Raw genomic sequence first — 25,883 nt, 5'->3', positions numbered from 1 at the left:
CAGCGCTACCGAGCAGCCCGTTCCCCGCCAGCGGCTCAGTCAGCGCTCCTGACCCCTGCTGTGGGCTCCGGCCCCCGGGACAGCGCTTGCCCTCCCCGGCTGCACAGCGGAGCTCGGCGTGCCGGGCCCGCCGGCCGCTCCCCGCGGTGCTCCCGCCCGGTTCCGGTCCTGCCGCGTCCGCTCAGCACCCTGTCAGCCCCGCGCGCAGCCGCGCCGCGTCGGCAGCCCAAGGCCGCAGGGGAGGGTACGTGAGCGCAGGTCCGCCTGGGGGCGGGACGCAGGGCGCACGCGCGCTGACACTCCCCCCCTCTCCCCTCCAACCCCCGTGTCCCGGGTGCGGCGCCCCGGCAGTGACGGCTGCGCTCTGACCGCAGTGCGCATGCGGGGTGGGGCAGCGGTCTGAGGCGCCGCGGCCTTCACGGCACCCTGGCGGCCGCGCTGTGGGGAAGGCTCGGAGGGGCAGGGCACGGCACGGGGACAGAAGCAGGTGGTGCTGTTCCCGTGTGGAACGCGCGGCCCCGCAGGCTCCGGAGCCTTCGCCGCTTCATGCCGCCCGAGGCACGTCCCCTCCTGAAGGCCCACGGACCAGGCAGCCGAGCAGCGGCGACCGGCTGCTGTGGACACGGCTTCAGCAACACGGGTGTTGCTTGGTGTAGGAAGAGGCTGAAAATGCAATGTCTTGTTTCAGAACGGTTTTATAATATATAGGGCTTTTGCCTGCGAGTAGCCCAGCTCATTCCCTGCCAGCAACACAAAGACGAGATGTGTAAAGAAAGGAGTTACAGGCAGACAATTAAGACTTTTGTCTTCATTTATTTTCAGTACCTGTTCTCTGGTCAGGTAAAACAGAGCTGGAAAATACACGCAAGTATTTTCCCAAGGAAAAGGACTAGTACATCTTTACAGCACATACAAAGCCTTGCTAAGAATCCTCTACTGCACCAGTGCAAATGCTGCCAGCAAAACCTCCTGTGATACAAATGTTAATTGATACGTTAATTTTGTTGTACCTTATCTTCCTAAGCTGTCAGTTAATGTATGTGAAGAGACTCTAAAGTGTGCTGAACTCATGAAAACATTGTTTGCCAAAGAAAAGGCAAGCTAAACATTCTTCCAGGTCTGGAACTATTAAAAGTCCATTTCTTAAAGATGCATCCATATTACAGCTCAAGCAACTTACTCATTAAAAGCACCAGTCACTAAGATCTATATTATAGTACAGCCACCATCTTGCAAATGACTACTGAAGTGAAATGCTAGCACTAATAAAAACTTAAAAAAATACAAATCTCTTACTACCAGTCTTTAAAGAGTTGTGCAGAACACGTTAATAGGAAAATACTTTTCCATATGTTAAAATCCCAGTGATCTCTGTAGTTCGCTCAGCGTAACCAGGTCGTATTCAGTTGTGTCTGGTTCTTTATGCTTGTGTCCATTTTCAGGACTTCTCGGATCGCCATGGTAGCATAAGTGGATGGGGGAAGAGAGAACTCCATCTTCAGTGCCCTGAATTTACCGTCTATCGTAAGGGGGAAAAGGAGACAACACAAAGCAGGAGAAAGTTTAGGGCGTAAATAAGCAATGATTGTCCTGGATGCCATGTAATGACTGAAATCTTCTACAACCAAACCCCCAACCCATAAAGCAAAACAACCATCACCACACTCCAATTTACAATCCACAGTGGAATTTCATAAAACATCTTATTTGACAACTTCTTTTTAACATTCTCTCTCACCAAGAAGTAGAGTTTCAGGCATTATTGTCTTTTAAAAGGAAAATAAACTTTTATTCTTTCCTAACTGAACTCTTGGTCTCTCCACTTTTTTGGAGCAGCAGTGTCACAAGACCTTGCGACCAGGGTTGCATATATAAAAAAAACTTCCACTGAATTCTGCTGAGTATTTGACTCGGTTTCTTGTGTTCAGCACAAATAACGCATGCTCTAGCATACAGACAATTTGTGCCTTGATTCCACCTTCATGCATTTCGCAAACACTTCCTGCTAAGCATTTACTCAATTTTACAGTTGCCCATCAGAAAACGTCACAGTCAATGCAGACCACTGGAAGGATTGCTTGCACTCCTGAGAAATAAGGGTCCTTATTTAGACAACCAACTTTGGGTATCTTTAATACCATTGCTTACCAGTCTTGCTAAATGAAAGCTCTTCCTTAAAAAAGCTTTCCACATGTAGCAGTTCAAAGCAACAGACAGATCAAACTTCTATTCTGCAAACATCATCAGAGAAACCAGCTTACCTGTAGGAAGAACTGGTAATGGTTTTCCTTCCAGCTTATCCAAATCCGTAGTAAATAATGGGATTCTGGGGTCATCATAGGCTACTACCTCCCTTTATAACAGAAATAAGATTTTGTAATTATTATTTTATTACAGTACTTTTTATTGCTATTCCAACCTGGCAGTTACAACTGAAATGGAACTGATTTTCTAGTAAGGTAGGGTGGCGTTTATGCTGCAATAACTGTTTAAAATTGTTTAACTGCAATAAAGCTTTATGTAGAAGCCTTGCCTCTGATGAGGATTATAAAAGAAACCCACCTGCTTTCCCTCAGGGGCTGTCAGGATTAAAACAAAGTGTAGTTTTGTAGTTTTTGTCTCCCTGTGCATCACTGATCGTCTTTCTGCACATTTCTACTATCACCTGTTTAAATCACTTATTTGATTGCCTTATGACAGCTAGGCTGGATCTCTGCAACAATGATTTAGTAAGTTTAATCGACAGACAGTGAACTGGACACCAGCTTTCTCATAGGAAGACTCCAAAAAGGCACATTTTGAATATTATCTGTCATAGTTTCAACATAAATAATTATCTATGAAGTGTGTAGGCAAGCCCATGCAAGGAGTATAATAACTAAATAGATGTCTTGACACTCAAGCATCACAGAACCAGAGGACCAAGGAAGAAATAAGGCTATGGCTCAACTTCAACTGCCTAAAAAATGTAGGAGAAAAGCACGTATTCCCTTATATGTGCTTTCTCCTCCCTATCGATGCTTCAGTCTACAGATATCCCATAGGTCAGCCTAATGGTTCTTGCACTTAAGTCATTCACATATAGAATCATTTAGGTCTATGCTGTCAATTCGAGTGTAATTTCCTTTATCCTTCTACTCACCAGTTGACATTCTGAGGTCGAATGATAATCTTTCTGTATGCTCCAGAAAGAGAATAATCTCTGATCTTATGCCTCATGTTGTTGATATCAAGATTGTCATCTACTAGCATTTCCTTGTAGGCCTCCCCAACTGCAAGAAAGAAAAATATTTAATAGGAGAGAGCTTAGTGCCGCTGATCAAAACAGTCACTTTCATGGATCATTCCTTCCTTTATATGGAGCAGGTTTTAGCATAAATGGGATAAATGTTGCACAGAAGTTTAAAGTTACTTATTGCAAATCTTGTTTGCTTCTACACCCTGATTAGTAGAGGCAGTAACTAAGAGAGAATCTTTCAGATCAGAATTTCAGCTGAAAACAAAATTTACAAAGTATTTTATTGACATTTGATTGAGATCCCACATGCTTTCCAATTATCTTCACATGACTCATCTGAGGTGTACAGATTAAAAACAATATGGGCCAGACTGCCCACTGCTCTATCTCTGAAAAAGCAGCAGAGTGAAATGAATTAAGAGAGCCCCAGAACAGTCAGCAGGGATCTTTACACTGCCAACAGGAAGAGTAACTCTTGTACCGTCTGGCATCCTTCAGTAAGGATGTGGGCATGCACACCTGGGGAAGACAGGGAAGGCAATGGAAATGCAAGAATACTGCAGCTAAAATGCTGTCTGGTGCCTCTGATTTGCAGCACAATCACTAGCATTACTTCATGCAGTTGGCAATTTTAAATAGGAAAGCATTAGGTTTCCTGTGGTCAAACCTCAGTATAAATGTATTGAATGTAAAAAATTGCAGCTTTTCTTTCCAACCTTTTAACTTGGTGTTGTTCAGAGCCACACTTTATCTTCCAAGTGTTTCAGAAATGGGGATAAATGGGATTGTGGCTCTGGGACAGGCAGAGCCTCCAGAGACTTGACCAGTCATCTAAGGACAACCAAATCCAAGAGCAGTTCAACCCAATATTGAGGAAAACAAGCCTACATATTGGTAGACTGATTTGGCTAAGCAGGGGACTCATGATCAAGCTCCTATGTAAGGACACACACAGTAGGTGAAAGCTGGAGTTGAAATCAGCAACAGACATCAAGAGCAACAGGAGTTAAACTGCAGTATCAGGAATGAAAGAATAAAAGGGAAGAGTTGGCCTGCTTCTCATCAGGGCAGCTGGCCTTGTGACAGACTGATATTCTCAGTGCCTCCTTTGCCTCAGTCTTGACCAGCAAGGTCTTCCAGGCCTGTGTTCCAGGAGCCAAGGTTCAGAAAAGATGAGGACTACCAACAGCAGAAGATTATACAGGATGAGTGGGCTGGCTTGTGTCATGGTAAAGCTTTTCTCTGTCATCTCTGAAAGATCATGGAGATCCGGGGAGGTCCCAGGTGACTGCGGGAACCCAAGTGTTGCACCCACCTTCAGAAAGGGCAAGAAGGTTGAGCTAGGGAATTACATACTTGTCGGACTCACTTTAGTCCCTGGGAAAAATAATGGAGCTAATCCTCTTAGAACATGTTTCTGGGCACACAATGAGAATAACAGTGAGCATGGTTTTACTGAAGTGGGGAAAGGAAAATCAAAAACAAAACAACCTACCAATCTTACTGCCTTCTATAATGAAACTATTACAGCTGTAGATGAGGTGAGAGCCATAACTTTTGCCTACTTCGCCTTTAGCGGGACTGCCAACATGTTCCCACAGGAACTGGATACAAGGATGCTGTTAGAACATTACATTGGGTGGACTGCTAGACAAGTAAAGAACTGTCTGGCCCATTGTCTCAAAGGATAGTCACTACTGGTTTAGGCACTACCCAGAAGCTCACTGCAAGCAGAGCTCCTCAAGGATCTGGAATGTGTCCTGTTAAATACTTTTATCAGCACACATGGAGGAGGAGCTCGAATTCACTTCAACAAGTTTGTGGATAAAATCTATCTGGAGTGGTGGCAGTCAATACACCCAAGGGCAGGCTGCCATTCTGGGAGACTTCAGGAAGTTCAGCAGGGACAAAGTCTTGTACCTGAGAGCAATTAACTCTTTGCAGTGGTACAGGCAAGGGGCCAGCCCTGCTGACTGTCACCTGAGACTCCTTGTCAGAGTGCCCTGGAGCAACAAAAGCCAATAGCAACAGGAGCTTAGCCAGTAACTACATCAAGAAAGGAAACTACTGCCCTTTACTGGGCACTCATGAGACTGCACTTAGAATGATGTGTCCAGTACAAAGCAGATGCCAATAAACTTGAATGAGTCTATGGAGGGGCACCCCAATGGCCAGGGATTTAGTCCATGCCCTGTGAGGAAAGTCTGAGAGACTGGTTGTCTTTAGCTTAAAGAAGAGAAGACTTAGAGGAACTTGGAGACTGTGTGTTCCTGAAAGTTTCAGACAAAGCTCTGAGCAAGCCGGCCTGAATACAAGCACTGATCTTTCTTTGATCTAAAGACTGGACCAGAGGGCATCCTGAGGTCCTTTCCAACCAAAATGATTTTGCAACTCTATCCCTTAAAAATAACATCATGTTCCATGCAGATTAATTGCAGGTCACCCAACCTATTCATCAAAAACAATTTAGATACAATACACTGTATATACAGGATATGAAAGAGATACTCTTTTTAAATTATTATATTTTTAACATTCACATTGGTTAATATTTAATTAAACAGATCTGATTCTTTTTCCTAACTTCAGGCATTTGCTTGGATTACAAATTCTAGAAGTTTAGTTTGTTTTCTAATTTAAAAACAAAATGCATGCACTTTGTAAGTAACATTTCACTGTTCTGTTCCCCTTGTGCTGAAATAAATAATTTTCCCTCTGGAAAAAAATGCATTCTTTGGAAAAGCTACTTGCTAAAAAGAAATATGAAACAGATTTATGTTACATGAAACAAGTACGCAAACTATTAGTATCACGGTGGGAGAGGGTGACAGTAGATCAGAGATCTGAAAGAGTGTATTATTTTAATGGTGACCAAGGTTGCACAGATCTGACCTACCTTTTAAGGAAAATATTAAAGCGGACTTACATTTTCTGAGTAAGTACATAACTTAAGAGTCAGACTTACTTTTGTGCTTTGGATAAATAACATCAAATCCAGGCAATGGCATCACTACATCGTGGATAGTGTAGTTATCAACATCTCCTTCTTCGATATGAACAGCTGTGGCTACAGTCAGCACAGAAAAATGAAGTTACCGGTACAGATGCCTGTGACAGGTGACACTGGCTAAATTTGAAATGAACCATGTGATTGAAAGAAGCCCCCTTTGAGAGGGGTAACTACTGCATTTTATCTCCACTTAACAGACAACATTTCCAAGAAAAGAAGTAACAGTCTTCAAGGCTGTCACAGTTACCAACAATCACAGCCTGGTTTCCAGTGACTTTTAAAGCTGATGGAGTAAGGACTGATAGATGAACAGTCCCCCTTACCGGCCATCAGCCATACACGAAGGAGAAATACTGTGGATATTCTCACCCCAGGGAATACCAGAGCAAATACAAGTGAGGAAAGTTTTAAATAGTGTAGCCTCCGCTTTACAAGGTATTAATGCAAACAAAACCTTCTGTGGTTAAACTATCTGTAACATCCTTCCATAGTTCTCCCTAGCTCAACTACGTTTGAGTCCATTCTTGGGAACAATCAGTCCTTCATAGTCTCTCTTCCCTATCCAACTATTTGGAAACACAAGCAAACCCACAGCTCACAGAATTTACTACCTAACTTCAGATTCCTTGCAAAATTTGACGAAACCTACTCAGTGGATTCAGAAATCACTGGAGCAAAATGGGCGAGGCGGAAAGAAAATATGTAAGCAGTGCCACCTGAACAGGTATTCCTAGGAACACCTTATATTCCTAGGAATTTGAACTACACAGCATCACTGTGTTTTTATTTGTCTGATATTACCTCCTTTAAGTGTGAGATCTCCTGGTACAGCTCTAAGCCCATATTCTTCTATTCTCTTGCTCACCATATTATTCCACACATAACTCTGGTAGCTATGAATATACATTAAGCGATTATTTCTTGGTATCTAGAGGTAAAGAAAATATAAAAGTGAAACATTAGAAATATGTATTTTTAGTTTTTTCTTTCAAACAGAACAAAAAATGCATATTTGAAATGTTACCTTTTTCAGCAACAAGACTTACACAATTACTTGGTTTACAGATGTGACTTGTGTTCATTATTTGGAAAATGCGTATGTGAAGAAATAATGCTTTTACACGTTTGAAATTAACACAAAGCCCTCCTGTGCTTAAACAATCTTTTTTTTTTTATTCAGCAGCTCATCAAACACATGGGGCTATTAGGCTATTCTAAAGGACTGGATTTCTATTCAACCTCCCGAAATCTGAAGTAGATTTTGCAGATGTGAAAGCACAGTGTTATTCTAATTACCTTCTTCATAAACAAGAAATTATCCCTCGGCTCCTAATGTGCCCAGTAGTTTGCTGCTGATGAGGTATTTTCTCCAAAGACTTGATCTTGATTACAGCACTTGAAAATGACAGTGAACCCACCACATCTATGCCAAACTCAATCATTAGCATACTTATCAGTTTAATTTATACTTTTAAAGCAACTCTGATACTGAACTTTTGCACAATTCTCAGATCTGTGTTATACATGGTTATATGCTAAGTCTAATTGTATTGCTTCCAACATACAGGAGAGACTGTTGTATAAACTGGAAAGCTCACTATGCACACATTAATCACAGATGTTGTCAGTTACCATGTGGCAATACCTCAAGCAAAAAAGCAAGGATAAACAGAAAGATTTTAAACTTAACCCTCTACCCATCAGGCACCTATGAGTCTATTTCAAATTCATCATGGTGCCATCAAAAGAATGTTTATTCAAGCAAATACCCCACAGCACTTTTACACTCACTATGCCAAATGCAGAGATTATGTTCTTCATTCCATACTTTAAGAGTCCACGTAGAAGCTGTCCTTCCACGCACCTTTTTACAGGTAGTTTCTTGAGGGCTGCTGCTGGATCTTTAGTCTTTGCCCATTCTTCTCTGCATTTCACTAAGTATCCCTTCTCAGCTAGAACAAGGACATGAAAATATTTTAACTACACATCAAAAAACCACCCATCTGACCTTTAGTTAAAACAGCTGAAAACTGGAGTTTCAGTCATGGTAATTACACGTATTAACAGAATCACAGAACAGTTGAGGTTGAAAGCCTTCACGTGGAGTCTGAGCAGACCCTGTGTATTCAGATGCCTTTTAACCCCCACTGCAAGAAACTGCACAATAAGGAAAGGGAAGAAAGGCAGAGTCAGAAGATTGCATCTCCACTGCTAAACTGGATGAAGTTTAGCACATGTAGAGCTGTCCTTGCTAACGTCTTTTTCCATTAAAAGACTCAAAACCTAAGTGTGTTTTTCCTGAACATACAATTCTTGGAGGAGGAGAAGCAGAAACACCTGATGTGTCATTTTTCAGTCCTTACCTCCTGGTCTTGGTTTTAGTATCAAATCCATTACTTCATGCCAATTGTTCTGTAGAATAGCTCTAAGATTCAAACAGGAAAGTGTATTAAGAACTACATATATTTTAAGGAGATATAGCCAACTTACTCAAAAAAAAGAAATATCAGTGGTTAGATTTATGCAGTATTACAAGTAGTGGTATTATGCAAGACACCTGCTGAAGCAAGTTCTTTCTTGAATCTAAACTTAAACCTGGCGTATCCAAGATGCTCGAGAAATGTTCCCCAAAATACTAGGAAGTGATACAGGGATAAAAATAAAATCTAAAATGAACAAAAGGGGTGGTGGGGAGGGATGAAAACAACACATACCTGCCAATCTGATACGTAGGAACAGCTGTGGTTCCAAATCTTTGCATTCCATAGTAATTAATGAATCCAATTTCCCTGAGAGATTGCATTGCTTGCTCTATCTGGTCATCAGTTCCTGTTATGTTTCTAGCATTAAAAAAAGTTAGAGACAGATCATTAAGGGCTTATACTATTTTGTGATCCCCATAATCCCCATAAAGCTCAACATCAACATTATAAAACATGTATCAAATTCATCAGACTCCTGCCAATAGGACTCTTCTTTTTTTAAACACAAGATGCACTGATATCTTTTAACTATTTAAAGGGAAAAAAAAAATAAAACCTACCAAAGCTGTCTGGACTAACATATTACCTGAGAACAACAGTGAAATGGTTCCCTTGCAGTTCTCCTAATTTCAGTGGATGATTCTTGTAACTGAAGTTTCCTAATTTGAAGTTCATCAAACATTTATTCAAATGAGCAAGTCTTTGTGCAGTGATTCTAAAAAGAAACAGACAACAGTGACCAACACATGCTTAGCAAAGCAGATAGTTAAATGAATACAGAAATGCTGGCATTCCAAGAGAAAACACAGTAAGTCCAGCTTCCTCAATTTTCTATTGTTGCCTTTTCAAAGTATTTTAATGAAATATCTAAAAGAAAAAAAAACAGATAATTCTTAAGGCTACTCATACAAGAGAACATGTGTACCATGGCAGGCACTGTTAGTACTGTCTTTCCCTACGTTACAGCAAAAAGCCCTATGTTGCAAAATTGATGTATATGGTATCCCACAAGCTGAACTCTGCTTTGAGGAACTACACCATGAATACACTCTAGTTAGCACAGTCATAAACACAAAGTTAAGTAGATAGCCTCTGTGCAAGCTTAGTGCAGATGAGATCCAATCTGTCACTGGTATCTGCTATTTTTGTTGCTAGTACTTTTGGAAGTGTTCCCTGTTCTTTGCATCAGAGCTTCTCTTTGACACTTCTGCTAAAGTTTGTCAGCAAGTTTATCAACTAGCATGGCCAGCATATGGGGCTGGCAAATGGTAACGTCTCCTCTCCTGCACCATCCTTCTCCATGGCTGCGCAAGAGAGTTGGGTACACTGGCACTATTGAACAGACACCACAAATCAGTACACTCCTCCCCAGTCAACACACTGAAGCTCTGGGACACAACATTAAATGTGATCATGTTAAAAGTAAACAGAACAGCACCTGAGATGGCTACACCACAAGTCTGGTTACTTGTCATCACTTGCCAAACTTGCCTTGCAGCAACAAGAATCTGGGGCTTCTCAAAACTCACAAATTAGTAATTCCTTTTATATGTGCAAACATACACACATGCAAACCACTTGGAGGAAAAATATGAATAATTAAGTATTGAATGCCCTCCTTTTAACAGTGATGTGATCAGATTTCTGTCATTCCTTGGAATTCCTCACTTGAGGAGTGTGGTTTTCAAAGAGTTGTAAATAGTAGTCCAGGCAGAATATTCCAGCTAGCTAAACAGACATTGTAATATATGACTGCGAGGTCATCATCCTCAGTTATGGATGTAACACTAATTTCAAGGGCCCAGAAACAATAGAATTATCTTGGAAAATGACAAAATAAACTTTTTTCTCTCTTAATAGGTAACTTATGATAGTAGGTTAAGGTGGGAAAAATTCCTCATCATATTTTGCCCCTTCTGCCTACTCATAGATGAGCCAAGGCAGTGGTTAGTTGTTCAGAGTTCAGTGAGAAAGAAAATAGGACTCTAGCTGGAGGAAGAGGAAAACAAAAGTCAGGAAGGAAATGGGACATAATTTTCACCATGTCATTCTGGTTTTCTGCTGTTGCATGGGAGCTATGCAGCGTAAGAGCACACAGGCAGTTTCACCCACTGCTTCAGCCAAATACATGTGTCCTGCCTATGACTCAGAACACCAATGACTTGAAACTACTAGCAACCACCACAGAGTAAAAAGGATTAGAGCATCTTCATTAATACACGAGCTTTACAACATTGAGACCTGAATCTGCTATGTATTACTCAGACTGCAGCATGAGTCTTCAAGGTTTCTACAGAGATACTCAGGCTCTCATGGTAGAAGTGTAAATACTCCAGCATACATTGACTTACCTGAGCACAGCAATTTCTTGAACTGTTATAGCCCTTTTATCCTTGGTTCCCATGTAGGAAAATATGTTTGGCTTCACTCTGAAAAGCAACAGTAACAAATATTACATATATTAAAACAGAGTTCAAACATCATTTTTAGTGTCATTACCTAGAATTATTAATCTTTTATATTAAAAATAGAAATTATCCATACATTCCCCAGAACTAGCCTACAATTTTACATGTGTGACGTCTTCAGATCTCATCTCTGAGTAGATAAAACACAGGGAAACTTCTCTGATTTAGAATCATAGAATAGTTAGGGTTGGAAAGGACCTTAAGACCATCTAATTCCAACCCCCCTGCCGTGGGCAGGGACACCTTACGCTAAACCAGATCACCTAAGGCCTTGTCCAACCTGGTCTTGAACACTGCCAGGGATGGAGCATTCACAACCTCCCTGGGCAACCCATTCCAGTGCCTCACCACCCTAACAGGAAAGAATTTCCTTCTTATATCCAATCTAAACTTCCCCTGTTTAGGTTTTAACCCATTACCCCTTGTCCTGTCACTATAGTCCCTAATGAAGAGTCCCTCTCCAGCATCCCTATAGGCCCTCTTCAGATACTGGAAGGCTGCTATGAGGTGTCCACGGAGCCTTCTCTTCTCCAGGCTGAACAGCCCCAACTTTCTCAGCCTGTCTTCATATGGGAGGTGCTCCAGTCCCCTGATCATCCTCATGGCCCTCCTCTGGACTTGTTCCAACAGTTCCATGTCCTTTTTATGTTGAGGACACCAGAACTGCACACAATACTCCAGGTGAGGTCTCACAAGAGCAGAGTAGAGGGGCAGGATCACCTCCTTCGACCTGCTGGTCACACTCCTTTTGATGCAGCCCAGGATACAGTTGGCTTTCTGGGCTGCAAGCGCACACTGCCTAGAAAGCCATTACACATAGACAGATTCACTTTTACCACACCTGTGCTTTCAGAATATAAGCTCTGAAGTACTTCTTTGTATTAATTCACTCAATACCCAAATGCAGAGCTACCATTAATTTAGCTGGAAAAACCCCATCTATGCCCATTTCTTCCTTAAACTTCAATAACAGGTCTGTCTGAATACCATGCATGCATGTTACATGAGAATTTGAAAAGGTAATTTAAAATACGATGTACTTCTTTCCTTGAGAAGAAAATTTCCTTGCCTTTTCCACTTCGTAGTTTACAGCCTGTGTTACACAGGAATATTCCCAGTTATTCCAGGTATGGGCACCAGGGGGTAGCAAGATTGCCATTACATACATGTTTCTACCCAACTATGCTCCTACCATTCTGTTCTCAACTAGTAGTAGTATACTGGTTGAGTCTAGATTACAAATGTTTATTTTTGGACAGGAAGGGGGAAGGGAAAAGGAGGGGAGAAGTGGGAAAGTTTCTCTGTGAGTAGATCACTGAATTGACCCAATTTTAAAATAATCCTTCCTCTGCAATTCACTGTGTTCTTGTCACGCCTTTGGCAAATCTTGTTGCTGCACTTGATGGGATGAAAAGTACTAGGATTGTGTTGCCATGGAAAAATTAATACATGTAAGAACACTTTACGAAGTGTAACTGCTTAGGAACTGATCAGCATATTATCACAACAATATCTGACAGGTTCATAACATACTTGCATTTATTCACACACTGGGGAAAAAATAGCTTTTAATTCAGGATACGCACATCAAGGCTTTGAGCAGCCAAGCCTTCCTTAGATCTTCAGCTGTGGACCTTTTCCCACTGAAGCACTAGAGGACAGTCCTTTAAATTTGGGGGATTATTTTGTTCCATTCTCACCTCTTTCCAAAATGCACAAGTGTCGAATTTAATATTATCAAATAACTTTTCTAAAACCACTCGGTACAAACTAGGCAACAGCCAGCACTGTGCTGCTCTTCCATAACCCTGAAGCACAATATTTGCAGCAGGATGAAACATATACAGAGGGAACGCTCCATGTCACCCAGGCTGGCAGAAATAACAGCCTTACCTTAAAAATTTGGATAGGACATTAATGGCATCCATGGTATCCTTGTTCTCCTTATATAGGACAAAGTGGCAGTAGCTTCCCCTAGATTTTGGCCAAGAGTGTTTTCTTGGATCTTTAAAAACAAAAAGTTCAAATTTGTAAAGTGACATTTTTTTTGTTTAATCAATATATTTGCCATTGCAGCTACATTTAAAAGAACATGCAAGAGTTAATTTCTGCTGATTTCCATCTGCTTTGAAACAAGAACAAGTTAACTGCTGACAGCGAAAGCTGCAAAAGGACCTTCTCCCCCTTTCACAGGGCTGTAAACTTCTCTTTAATAAGTTCTGTCGCCTAGAAAATCTTCATTGAAATTACGACAGTTTCTTTGTCAAGAAATTATCTACAGATATACCCTACTCATTTAACCGACATATTGCCTGATCATACTTTCCCCAAACATTATCATTACACTGACTTTGAGCAGTGAAAGCCACTCCACATTCTGTCTAGGGCCTTCTACAAGTAACAGATGAGGACCACTGGAGCCCTGTTTGTGGGAAGACTAGTTATTTTTTTATAGTTTAACACAAATCTTCATTTCTGTAGGATTTTTTCTGTGTCATGCAAAGCATGGGTTGTATCTCTACAAAAGCCTAGAAAAAAGTATACTCACAAAAAAAATACTTTATTTCTAAGTCCTATGGGACAGAAAAATTCATGCCAGATACTGTGTCATATTTAGAGAAGGGCATGGGATAACTTCAATTCCTGCAGACTAACAACTGATGTGCAATTCTGCACAATCATTTGGCGTTTCCTGGAGGGGGAAGAAAACTGTGAATGAATCTGACAAGTTTTTGCTGCACATAAAAGCCTCCAGAGATAAAACTTTTGCTTTACAATCATCCACTGCTGATGGCATTACTGGGAAGGGGGACTGATTCTACACAGGTTTAGCAACCAATTCTGAGGTGACTTTATCAATTCTTTGTTTTATAGGAACAAAACTAAGGATTTCTTTTGTTTTAAATGAGAAGTCCCTTATCTCTGGGTAGCCACTAAGCAGACATTCCTGGTGTTGTACATAAAGGGCTTAGGCTTTTTCACAACAGCAAAACCTAACTTAAAAAGCCAGTCCTATTCTAGTAACAAACCCCAGTGCAGGAAGGAAGCTCTTGGGAAATTTTGCTCTTTTCGTTCAGTTAGTTTAATAAAGCCCAGATACCCCACACAGACAGTGAATGTTTAAGTTGCAGGAAACGTGTGGGTAAAAGGTAATTCCTCTTGCCTTTTTAGAGAAGCTGCCATCCATACACACACTTCTGAAAAACATTTTGGATGCTACGTATAAAACACTATGTGCAAAATTTTTAATCACTGAAAAATTATTGCAACATTTGCTTTGTACCGTCAGTTTCTAAGCAAAACCACCCCCTATGGAGTTTCCTAGGACCTAAATGGAGCAGCACGGCCCAAAGCCTGTCAAGAGACCTCATGCTCCTGACGGTCTCCCTTCTGAGCCACCACTGCTCTTAAACACAATCAATGAAACACTGTGTTGAGCTTGAAGAGCAACATCCTCCATGAAGAACTCCGTAATTTGAAGGAAAGAGAGGAAGGCAGAGCATGATTCACAAGGAAAGTCTTCTCCGGTTGGAACTGTTCTTCAGCTTTAACTAATCCATCTTGCACATGGTCATTTCAACACGCTTCAAACAGGGAGCCCTAACCTGGGCTAGACTAAAAGGGCTCTGTAGACACTCCCTGTACCAAAGGGCTCTTCACGCTCTGGGCATCACAGCCATGTGCCCATCCACCACACTGCCAGCCACGCTGCAGCTCCAGTCCTGATAGTTAACCATTCCTCACCCAATGCTTCAAAGTATTGAACTGGGTAGGTGGACCAGAGGGACAGATTGCAGTCCTCATTGCTACGTTGCAGAGTCATGTTACGTTTTTGACAGCAAAATACTTCCAAGCCCTTTTTCCCAACCTTTTGCTGCAACTCAAGGGCTGGAAGCTCTGTTTTAATATCAGGAGGTATCATATATACTTTTAAAATCGCATAAATACATATATTTATGCCCAAGGCTGAAGGGCAAAGGCTTGGCTTAATGAAATCAAGGGGAAATATACCATAGATGTCAAACAATATTGGCAAAACTGACCATTCACATCACTCGCTACTGATGGACTTTCTCTGCACCAAGTGACTGCTGCCTATACTGCACTAGAAAAAAGATGCAGCACAAGCCCAATTCTTGGCTGTTTCAGGGAATTTTAAGTATTACTTAAGTGCAGGGGTTTGGGGTTTTTTAAAGAATTAATTGTAACTAGTTTGGCCAGTCTTGACGCTATTTAGGAGGTCGGCATGGTTGGCATTTCATTTTGTTAGCATGAAATGTCAACATCTCTTACCTGTTGCAGTTCTGACCTCTGTCCCAATGCATAGCATAAAGAGCACAAAAGAGTAGCATTTAATTTTTAGACTGTCGAAGGGGTTTTAGAGGTGAACATGCAGGTTTATGGTTATGGGTTTGTTTATGCTTTAGGGAGCATCCAACAGTTAGGTGGTGGATGACAGCAATTTAGACAGTTATGCAATGGAATCGTGCAGAGGCAAACAGTGAACATATGGAAAGCTTCAATTGGAGATGCAACAAACTTCATTTGTGGACAATGACGGAACAGCAGCTTACTGACAATTTAGTGAGACAGTAGTTTAAGAATTTTGGGTGTAAACTTACTACATACACAAAGTAGCTTCTAATTTTAAATTTTAGGGAAATATGTTTGGTAATCTTTTACATTATCAACAAAAATAATCAGGTATCTCAGCTAATATTTGAATACTCTACACTTCTGAAATGCTTCTTGTTTGGGGAACCCACTCAGGACTAAGACGTGTTAGTGGCTTCATAAACACAAAAGATAAATCTAATCCTGACTAAAAACCCTTGCACTCTTGAAACTACATTCACAAGCATTTACACACACTCACTGAAACTGCACACATCTCCATGCACGGGTATTTGTAGCATCACAACTAAAGAATCCAAGTTTAAATAGATGATGCTTCTCTGCATCACAAGATGGTGCTCCAGATAATGTTTTAATCCTAGAGACACATCACTAAACTCTTCTCAGCACATTTCAAATAATTAAATTCTCTTATACAGTATCTCTTAGATCAGACTGGTCAGCTTAGTAACAACCACTTGATTGTAACAATGATTAAAAAATAGAAGGAGCAGAAGGAAAAGGTGGAGGTAAAACCGTTTCAGACCAACGGAGAACAAAACTGGCTGAGGAGGATTTTGTGCTGGTAAGTTACATACTCCATGCATAAAGCATGCAAACATACAAGTTTTCTAAACATGGTTAAACAAGATACATAAACACATTATAATTTTACCAACAAAAGTACAACATTCCCATATTTGTCTAGAATGAGCCTTAAAAAAAAAAATAACTGAATGTGGAGATGGTGTTATTTCCAATTTTAAATTATCTCCTTAACCTTTCTCCATCTCCTCCATCTTTAAAATGAAAGGGCTTGGTTTACATACTGTCATTTGTGATAGGCTGGTATGACAGGAATGCTATCACTTTAAACCAAACTAAACTAGTATCTTTAGTTAAATGTGCAATACTCTACATGTAAACAATCCTCGCAACTTACAGCGGCAACAAATTTCCAGTAACATTAAAAGATGTAGAACACACGAATTCATCCCCAGTAACCAAAACAGTATTTCGTAAGATGAAGGTGAATAACATTTAATTTTGAAAATCCTTCATTACTTTGATTGTTCCAATAGTAACTGTGATTTATAATGAATAAAGACAATTTTCTGCAAATGTAAGTAACCTTGGAAGCAGAAGCAGCCTTAAAAATCATGGTAATTATATTATGTTTATATAAACCTATAAACCTGAGACAAAAAATAGGTGCTTTTCTCTATTCATGTCATTAAGAATTTTGTCACGGATTTTCAAGACAATCAAAATTATACTGCCCATCAGTGTAATGCACCCATTTCAATTACGACTTCTTGCTTCCACAATTCACTCTTAAACATCCAGGTATATTCATGAAAGCTAAATTCAAACAAAACCCTACAAAGCCCCTGCTCTGCCTATTCCCACTGAAACAGCAAAAGGTCCTCTCACTTCTAACACAGTTGTATTTGATGAATGATTTGTAAAGAAAAACAAGTAGAAATTTTAATTTGAGACCCTCCTTGTGTTCCTGATCATTACAGAAGCACTGCATCAGTTGCAAAGAGGAAAAGGCAAAGCCACACTACATTAGGAGGTACACTCCACTTGAAGGAAATACTTACTAATGATTCTTATTTCGGGCATAATTTTAACATTTACTTTACCCAGCTACTGTGACACTCAAACTCACTTGCCAGTGCTTTCTTCCCAGCAGCGTGATAAGCAATAATGTATTTTTTTCCATCTCGATCTTCTGTTTTAGTCTCCAGTCCTGGAAACAAGGACTTCACAGCCTGGTGGATAACTGTTCTTTTTTCTTTGGTGTCTTCAACTACCTGTGTTAACACACACGCATGCAGAAACCAAATAAAGTAATGAAAAATGGGAGGTATTCTATCAGAGTTGAATTTTGCATGCTTAAAGAAAACTCACCAAATCACACCAAAGTGGTGACTAGGAATACTTTTAAAAGTCTGGCCTGCTTATAATTAGTTTGAAAAATAATAAATAACTCTGCTACAAATCCCTGTCTCGACATTCACAAAAGAAAACTCTCAAGATTTATTCCCCTCTTCTGCGCTTAATAAATTTCTCTCTTCTAATTAAATCCCTGGAAAAATGAAGTTTTTCTGTAAGTGTTAAAGGGGGAAAAAAAAGGCTAAATAAGATTATGTAATGTGTGAATGCTTATTTGAGATTACCAAATTTAATCCTAGCAATCTGTGTCCCAAATTTAACTCAACAGTTATTCTGCAAGTATATAGAAGACTTGGATGTTTGAAAATACCAAGTTTTAATTTCAATTTGTACCTTCTTATTTTTCTTGCTACTGAAGAGTGTATCTTCTTTTCTATTAGATCACTAAACACTGACCTTGAAAATAGTCTTTAGTCTTTCATCAGGGTGGATATTTTACTTAATCCTTCTTGCATAATTATTCTATAAAACAATACTAGACAGATATATACTGCAAGGAAATTTTAACACCACAGTAAATAAGATGTGTATTTGAGTTCATGTGTATAGTCCCACTGAAATCAAAATGACAAGTCATATGCATGAATTTGAGTATTATCTGTAAAGCTTTACATAATTAAACCCTAAACTGGAAATACTTCGGTATTACCTGCTGCATCATGTTCAAATTGCTCTGATACCTTACATGCACTAGGAAGTATGTATCTTCCATTCACTCCCCCTCCCGTCCTCTGTCCTTCCCCCCAATTTCATATCATTTATTAATTTTACCTCTATGGCAACACTAGTTTCCTTATTCTTAAAAAGCTGGAGCTCCTCTAAACGCTGCTTGTCTTCATCTGACAAAACTGTAAATGTTTCTTCTGATGGGTCCTAATACATATTGGGAGGGGGAAAAAAGAAACATCCAATAATCCTCATGGAACAACTGTCGACCTTTTAATGGTTTTGCTTTACCAAATATTAACCTCAAAATTTACCTCATCATCCACTGGAACAGTAAAGTCATCTAAATGGCTCACACGTCCATCTTTGCCTATTTCATGGACAACAAAGTCTGAGTATCTGACAGGAAGAAGTAAGTATTAAATTTGTAATAAAATGAAATAAAAATCCCACATCACACAAAGTCATTTCCCAAGAAGCTGTTTGCCAGCAAAATTCACTCAATTCAGAATTCACACAATTCAATTCATATAAAAGAAACCTGAACCATGAGAAAGCTGTGCCTATTTCCACCCCTCAGAAGGATACCACAAGAACACAGAAGTTAGTCGGGCCTATTTAAACACAGCAGACTTCTTTGCAGATTGCCAAAAACCTGCTGTAGTTATTCTGAGTCATTTTCTTACTAGCTTTCAAAGATCTGTAACATATATCCTCAATCCCAGTCATTACTGACAATTGATACTCTACTGCATTGCTACAATGTAAATACAAATGCATTAACTCTGTCACTTCAAATAACCTGCAGAATAAAGTACATTAGCAACTCTTAAGGAAAGCAAGACAAATTCAGCTGTTACATACATTCAGTTATAGAAAACATCTTTCGATTTAACAGTTACTCTATGCAAGCAACAAAGAATTTGGGAAATTTTCAATCAAGTCACTATGTCCAGTAATAACATCTAATAGAGCACAATCTAGGTTGGAACTGCTACATGATTTCTACTGAGCATTTGCTTGTAAAGGAGAAAAAAAAAAAAAGGAAGAAAAAATTTTTAGCCTGTGAATGTTGAAAGATGAATAAAACTTCACCATGGGAGTGTTTCGACTGTATCTCTCACAAGCCCCCATTTGCCATCTCTCTGTGCAGTATCTTCTATTGGTAGAATTCCTTCCTGAGGAGTGTTTCAGGTCCTCTCTCCTATTATCTCTTGCTGTCTAGACATGCTAGTGACTGGTACCGTAAAAACGCCAGGACTAAATTAATGATGCATGTTATAAACTAGGATCAAAGAAAAACTGTAAGCCCTCAAACGGTTTTAACACCTGGCTACCTTTGGCCACCTCAGTTCAAAACTGGCAGATTTCCCAAAAGAAAGTTCAGCACAGACTGTGCTCCCCAGTGAAGGATTATGCCAGCAACTTAATGCTGCATAGAAAGATTAAATATATACTAAATATGCGCACACCATTTTATTATGTAAAATGATCTAAATATTAAGCCAGTATTTAAAAACGGGGACTTCTATTTGTGCAAACAAAGCATCCTTATCTGCTCTGCTAAGTCAGGGCAACAACGATTCTGACTTCAGTGAGTTTTTGTATTTGCATTTTGCTTTATTCAAAGATGTTATTTAATAAAACCAAAGTAAAATCCCAAATTAAACCTTTCTCTCAGTCCTAGCACCAGGAAAAGAAAATGATGCACCTCTCACATGGCTGCACATAACCCAGTTGCATCTTGTGAGTCAGAAAGGAAAAGAAAGAACAATAGCTGCTTAACAAAAGGTATTAACATACATAAGAAGACAAAGAATTACCTCTCTTTCAAGATTCCAGAAAACCCTTTATGAGAACTAACAAATTTAGTTATGCCAACATCACTTTCTGTCAGTCCATGCTTCATCATGTCTGCAAAGCTCTCTGGATCTCCATCTTCATCACTGTCTTCTAGTTCCTCATCTTCCTGCTCCTCACTTTCCTCATTGGGGATTATTTCATTTTTCATGTTCTCAAGCAGAGATTTGTCAGGTTGTTCTGTTACAGTCTCAGTGCTTTGCCCAGAGTCATTCTCTGTCTTAGACTTCTCTGAGATCTTCTGTCTTTTAACTTCATCTGCATTAGCCACACCATCCTCAGAGTGAGGACGTTTCAGGGATACACTATTCTTTTCTACAGTTTCCATGTTTAAGGCACAGTGTAAGATAGAAAGCCCTGAGGAGCAAGAAGAATGGCTTATTTCTTGTCTGCTTAAAAGCAATATCAATACATAGTCTCTTCACTCCGAGGACTCTGCCCCCTGCAAGAGTTCAGGAAAACCACATAACTTTCCGCATTTTAAAGTTAAACATCAAGATTTTGTACAGCTAGAAACAATATGCACTCGGGAGGAGAGAAGGGAGATGTTAAGGGAACTTAATACTCACCCTAGGCAGCATGCGCTCTACAGAAGAGCGGGATCCAATATTACACTGACCATATATCACCACCGTCAACTACTACCACAGCTGCATCCATGCACAGAAGCTCTGTCATTAGCAATTTAGTGCCTAAGACACTGCTTGTTCCCAAGCCTTCTATTATATGACTACTCTTGAGTATTCCTTTTTCTATCAAGATTCCATCTTCTAAAGATCAAGAGAGGATGGTTCGATTCCCCCAAACCTGAAGTCTCATCTCTTCCTTTTCTATGTTCATCTCTTCTAACACCCACAATCCCACATGGAACTCAAGGTGGCAGCAATTCAGACCAACAGATAAAGGGATGAGATACCAAAATCATCGAATGACTGGAAATAACAGAACAACAAGTAGGTTAAATGATCTCCAAGAAGCACATGACTACTCACGCTGGTAGAGCAGAGGTGTTATTGTTCCCTGGTAGTGTGAGCTGCCATCTTTGTGTCAGCAGAGCTAGCACCTTCAGATCTGAAAAACAGAGGAAAACTAGTTATTTGAGAAAGTTTTAGGCTAAAAAAGAGAAACAAACTATGAATATACGAATGTGATTGTTATAGAAACTGGTCACCTCTGAAACCAGGTATCAGCAGCTGTATAGGAACAGACACAACTACTCAGACAGACAAATTAATAACAAACACAATTGTAAAAGTGTAACTAACCCAGTGACATAACACCGCTATTTAGCAAGCTACAGCAGAGAAGTCTGGTTTTATTTCTGTGTATATGAAAGGAGACTGGAGTTCCTATAATTAGGCAGCTGCAGGACCTTTCTCTCACACCACCCAACTGGCACACTCATATAGTGGGGATAAAGTGCAGGTTTTGGGGGCTGCATGGGGGGAGCCCATCAACTGCCCTGTGCTGGCCATGCCCAGTTCCAGCTGGGTCCACAATGGACCAAACTCACCACCTGCCAGAACTCCAGCTCATCAGATGAGCCCACCGTGCCTCTGCTCCAGCTTGGTTAAGAAAGGGAGAGGCAGCTGGTGGCAGAAAGTGCAACAGGAAGCAAAGGAGGAGGCACGTGAAATGTGCTAAAAAAGACATGGGAGGATGCATGGGAAGAGAACAACTGATGGTGCACTCTTGGAAGAAGGATCTTCACAGGGACACCCCTGAAAGGACTGCAGCCTGTCAGGTGCCTACACTGGGACAGGGATAACATGGAGGGGCCCACATGGGAACAGAAGAAATGAAAAAGGAGCAACCCTCCATGGACCAACGCCAACCTCCTGCACTCCCGCTGCCTCACCGATGAGACAGAGTGTAACCCAGAAGACAACCAGGGGATGGGAGATGAGGAAACCAGGGGAGGGGAGGTACCTGCAGAGAAGTTGAGCCTGGGGAAGGGGATCTTCTTGGGAAAGGAGTTTTCCCCAGGTGTTATACTGGTGGTCTGCTTTGTATCTCACTTGCCAAATCAGTAATTTGAAATGTATGTTAACTGGCAATACGTTAAATTCCCAATTTAATTGTAATCAGGACAGTTCTGCCCACAATTAGAAAATCAGTGTACCCTCAGGCAGAAAGCATGATTTCAGTTTGTTCTCAAATAAAATGAAAATACATAAAATCCTTTAAAAAGAAAAAAAAAAAAACAACCAACAAACAAACAAACAGAAACCAAAACCAAAGCCAAGAGAAGCAGCTCACCACTATTTCCAGATTCTCCTACGTACCCGAATTTATGGAGCCGGGGTTACAAAGCACTTATGTGGAAAAGGCTTCTAGATTGCTTGTGAATGCCTTCACATGGCAACCAAAACACCCCTCAGCACAGCAAAGTCCTCCAAGACACCTGCAAAGGAGGTAACGAGAGACTTACTTTTCTGACATAAAACTGTGATACCTAGCTCCTGAATGATACAAACTGGTAAAACAATTCAACACTGGCCACAAATACTCCAAAGTTGTCAGACACGGCCTATTCTCACAGCAGAGGAATGACTTACACCAAAGCACCACCCTGTGCCAAATGGGCGCCATAACCTGGGAAACTTTCTGCAGGGTAATTGCTCAAAGGAGCAAACTGAACTGAGTAAGGCACACACATTCTCACTTGACCAGACTGCTAGTGAGAGGGTAGTGATTGCTGCTCCACTGTTTCAGTCCTCCTAGCAAACAGGTGTTTCCATAAAACCCAGAATCTGCATAAGCAACAGTTCCACAGCAATTTCAACACAGACAATGTTTTAGCAGAAACAGGATTTGCTACTATAAATAAAGGGCTTGATTCTCGCCAGCAAGAAACGCTGACTGATGACTTTTGGTGTGGTACCTGTCGAGCAGACGCATGGACAGGTAGGGGCTACGGGGCACTTCATATTTAAAAGGGGTAAATAAAGGAGTAGGAGCACGCCAGCGCTGGGTACGGAGCTCGCTTCTCACGAGAGGAGGCAGATCAGATTAAAAGGCAACCGACGGGAGCGCACGACGATACCGCAGCGCCCGAAAGCAGCCCCTTCCTGCGGGCGCAAGGAGCAGTTCCTAGCTGGGAGGGCAGCCACGGCCATGCGCGCAGGGAGCGGGCCGGGCCGGGCCGGAGGCGCAGCGCCAGGTCCAGCGGCCCGGCTCCGCCGCTGCCAGCCCCGGCGCTACCGGGGCCGGTCGGGAGCAAGTGAGGGGCTGGGCAGGAGAAAGGGGCTGCTGGTGGGCGTCCCTGCACCACGCGGTTGCTGATCGCCCGCTGTGGGCACACCGGAGAGGACCAGGAGAGCCTGGCGCAAGCGGGGTAAAGTTGCCCCGAGGCTGAGCCCCTCATCCGCCGCCGCCCTGCCCCAGCGCCCGGCCCGGGAGCGGGGAACCTGGAACCGGCCGCGCCGCGGAGGCCGCGGCTCCCGCCCAGCCGCCAGCCGCAGAGCACTGGGCGGCTGCAGCTGCCGGGGGAGGGCGCGCCACTGCCGGCAGGGCCCGGGGAGGGGGACGCCACTTACCCGTACGCCAGCACGGGAGGACGGGCCGGGTGCCAGCGCCGCGGGGAACGAGGTGGCGGCGGCGGGAGCGAGCGCCGCGGGCCCGCCCTGGCTCCGCGTGTGCGGAGGCGGCCTCCTGCCTGCGCCCGCCCCTGGCCAGCCCCATTGCTGCGGCAGCGCGGCCCGGCCTGGCCCGGCCGGCGGGGAGCGCTCCTGCCCTCCCGCAGCAACCATTTGCTGGCGGCAGCGCCTCCGCGTCCGGGCCGGTCCCGCAGAGCCACCGCTTTTTGGAACGGGGGTAAGGCGGGGAGTCACCCCCGGAGCCCAGTGCCCATAGCGGAGCGGCTGTAACAGGGCTGCTCCGGAGAGAGCGGAAGGCGGCGGCCCCGGCCCCGGCCCCTGCCAGGCATGAGACGGGTGCGGGAAAGCCGGGGTTCAGGAGATGGTACCTGTGGAGGATAGCTCTTGCACACGGTTCCGCCGCTGCCGGCCTGATGAGCCCGCCTGTGACAGAGGAAACGGGCTTATAGCGTCGAGAGGGAGCAGACGAGAATCTACAGGAGAACACCAACTCTGCGGAAAAAGTTTAATTTTCAAGCTGCAGCAGTAGCTGAAGCAGGAGTCACGTACACGAGACACAGGCCTTCCTGAGCTGCCCGAGCATTGGAAACAGATTGTGCTAATTGAACACTAGCCCCAGGACATTGATGTGTTCAAGAACCATTTCAAAACCTACACCTACTATGCAAATCATGCTGCCATTTTAAAACTAAGTAAACTCAGGCTGGATCGAGACCATGAGTCTTTCTGACTTCAGAATGTCACCCTCTACCCTTCTTTCCATTTTAAGCGGTGGTGCACAGACCCATCTTTTCATTAACTACAACACGTATGGTTTGGCTTTACTTTAAGGATGTGTTGTATCTGAGCCCTAGCCAGCCTCAGACTTCCTCTTTGCCAGGCCAGTAACACCACTTTAGTTTCTCATGCTTCCCATTCTCTAGTTGTATTCTACTCAGAACACTCATACATGATGAAATAACTGCTGTGTGTATATGGGGGCTTATTTTCTTATTCCTTGTACTTACTTTCTTATTTCACTGCAAGAGGCGAATGCTTTGGTTTGGATTTAAAAAGTCCCAGGTATGTATGTGTTGCTCTAAGGCCAGCTTATAAAAAACCACATGGAAATGCATGTTGCTGTTAGGAAGGCAGGAACAAAGATTTGTGGCTATCCTTAGTTCTAAGTGGAGATGGATCCAGAGAGATTTATGTTATTATGTTCTACGGGATCAAAGTTTTGTCTTTATCACAGATCTTTAGTTCACCCCTTGTCCACCTTCCACACTTGGAATTTAACCTACTGGAAACCAGTAGGGGTAACAGGAATGGGTTACATATGCTCCTGTGAACAGGTCAACAGCAGACTGCAACCAGCAACACATTAGTAATTGATGAGTCAGATTATAGTACTTGTGATAACTGCAGCATACCAAGGAATCCTGAGCAAGGGCTGCTACTGTCCAACACCCTGTGGTACGCTGCCCCAGTGGTAGGAGAAATATGAAAAGAGCTATGTGCCTTTTGATCGTTGCTGTCATCTGACCGGTCACTATAGCTGTGGCATGTTGATGTTGAAAGTCAGTTCCTTCACCTCTCCCAAGTAGATACAGTATCTGGCTGGGGAGATCCTTCAGCAAGAATTCTACCATGCATTGATCCAACTTTCTTTCTCATGTAACTTTTTGCTTCTTTTATCTTGTACAGAAGTTCCCTAAAATACTTATTTTTCCTCCTCCAAATTCTTACATTAAGTGCCTCCCTGTTTACAAAATCCTTGTCAGTAATTAAATAGCTTATATGTTACAATCTCTGCTTGGTATAATTACCCTACTATTAGTTCTCCCTGTTGACTGTGTTTATCTTCATCTACTACCATCAGCTCTGATAAAATTTGGAGTGTATGAAGTGCCTTATACAGTGAAGAACCAGAATTATGAAGGACCTGCAGGTGCTACCACAAGGTAAATAGCTACTAAGATCATTATTATGTATTTCTCAAGT

General features: G+C 42.0%; 1 protein-coding gene across 3 annotated transcripts; it reads right to left on the bottom strand.

Moving 5' to 3' along the window:
• Positions 1-898: 898 nt before the first annotated feature.
• Positions 899-23,933, bottom strand: PUS7 (pseudouridine synthase 7). 3 transcript variants are annotated; one of them, XM_061467395.1, is made up of 17 exons: positions 23,841-23,933; positions 20,265-20,658; positions 18,756-18,840; positions 18,547-18,648; positions 17,489-17,633; positions 13,093-13,204; positions 12,786-12,842; positions 11,083-11,160; positions 9,318-9,446; positions 8,963-9,088; positions 8,612-8,673; positions 8,040-8,200; positions 7,050-7,176; positions 6,204-6,305; positions 3,143-3,272; positions 2,262-2,353; positions 899-1,519 (listed from the first exon to the last, which is right to left on the bottom strand). In XM_061467395.1, exons 2-17 carry the CDS (start codon positions 20,627-20,629, stop codon positions 1,383-1,385), a joined length of 2,010 nt encoding a protein of 669 aa, XP_061323379.1. In that variant the 5' UTR covers positions 20,630-20,658; positions 23,841-23,933; the 3' UTR covers positions 899-1,382. The 3 variants fall into 3 exon arrangements, with proteins under 3 accessions (XP_061323379.1, XP_061323380.1, XP_061323381.1); XM_061467396.1 differs by lacking the exons at positions 12,786-12,842; positions 23,841-23,933 and having other exon boundaries at positions 17,471-17,633; XM_061467397.1 differs by lacking the exons at positions 12,786-12,842; positions 23,841-23,933.
• Positions 23,934-25,883: the final 1,950 nt, after the last annotated feature.

The sequence above is a fragment of the Pezoporus flaviventris genome, unplaced genomic scaffold (genome assembly GCF_033815535.1).
Source record: "Pezoporus flaviventris isolate CSIRO_AGI_PZ_B2104156 unplaced genomic scaffold, CSIRO_AGI_Pfla_v1 ptg000045l, whole genome shotgun sequence".
Classification (NCBI taxonomy): domain Eukaryota; kingdom Metazoa; phylum Chordata; class Aves; order Psittaciformes; family Psittacidae; genus Pezoporus; species Pezoporus flaviventris.
This window is presented reverse-complemented; position numbering and strand designations above follow the sequence as displayed.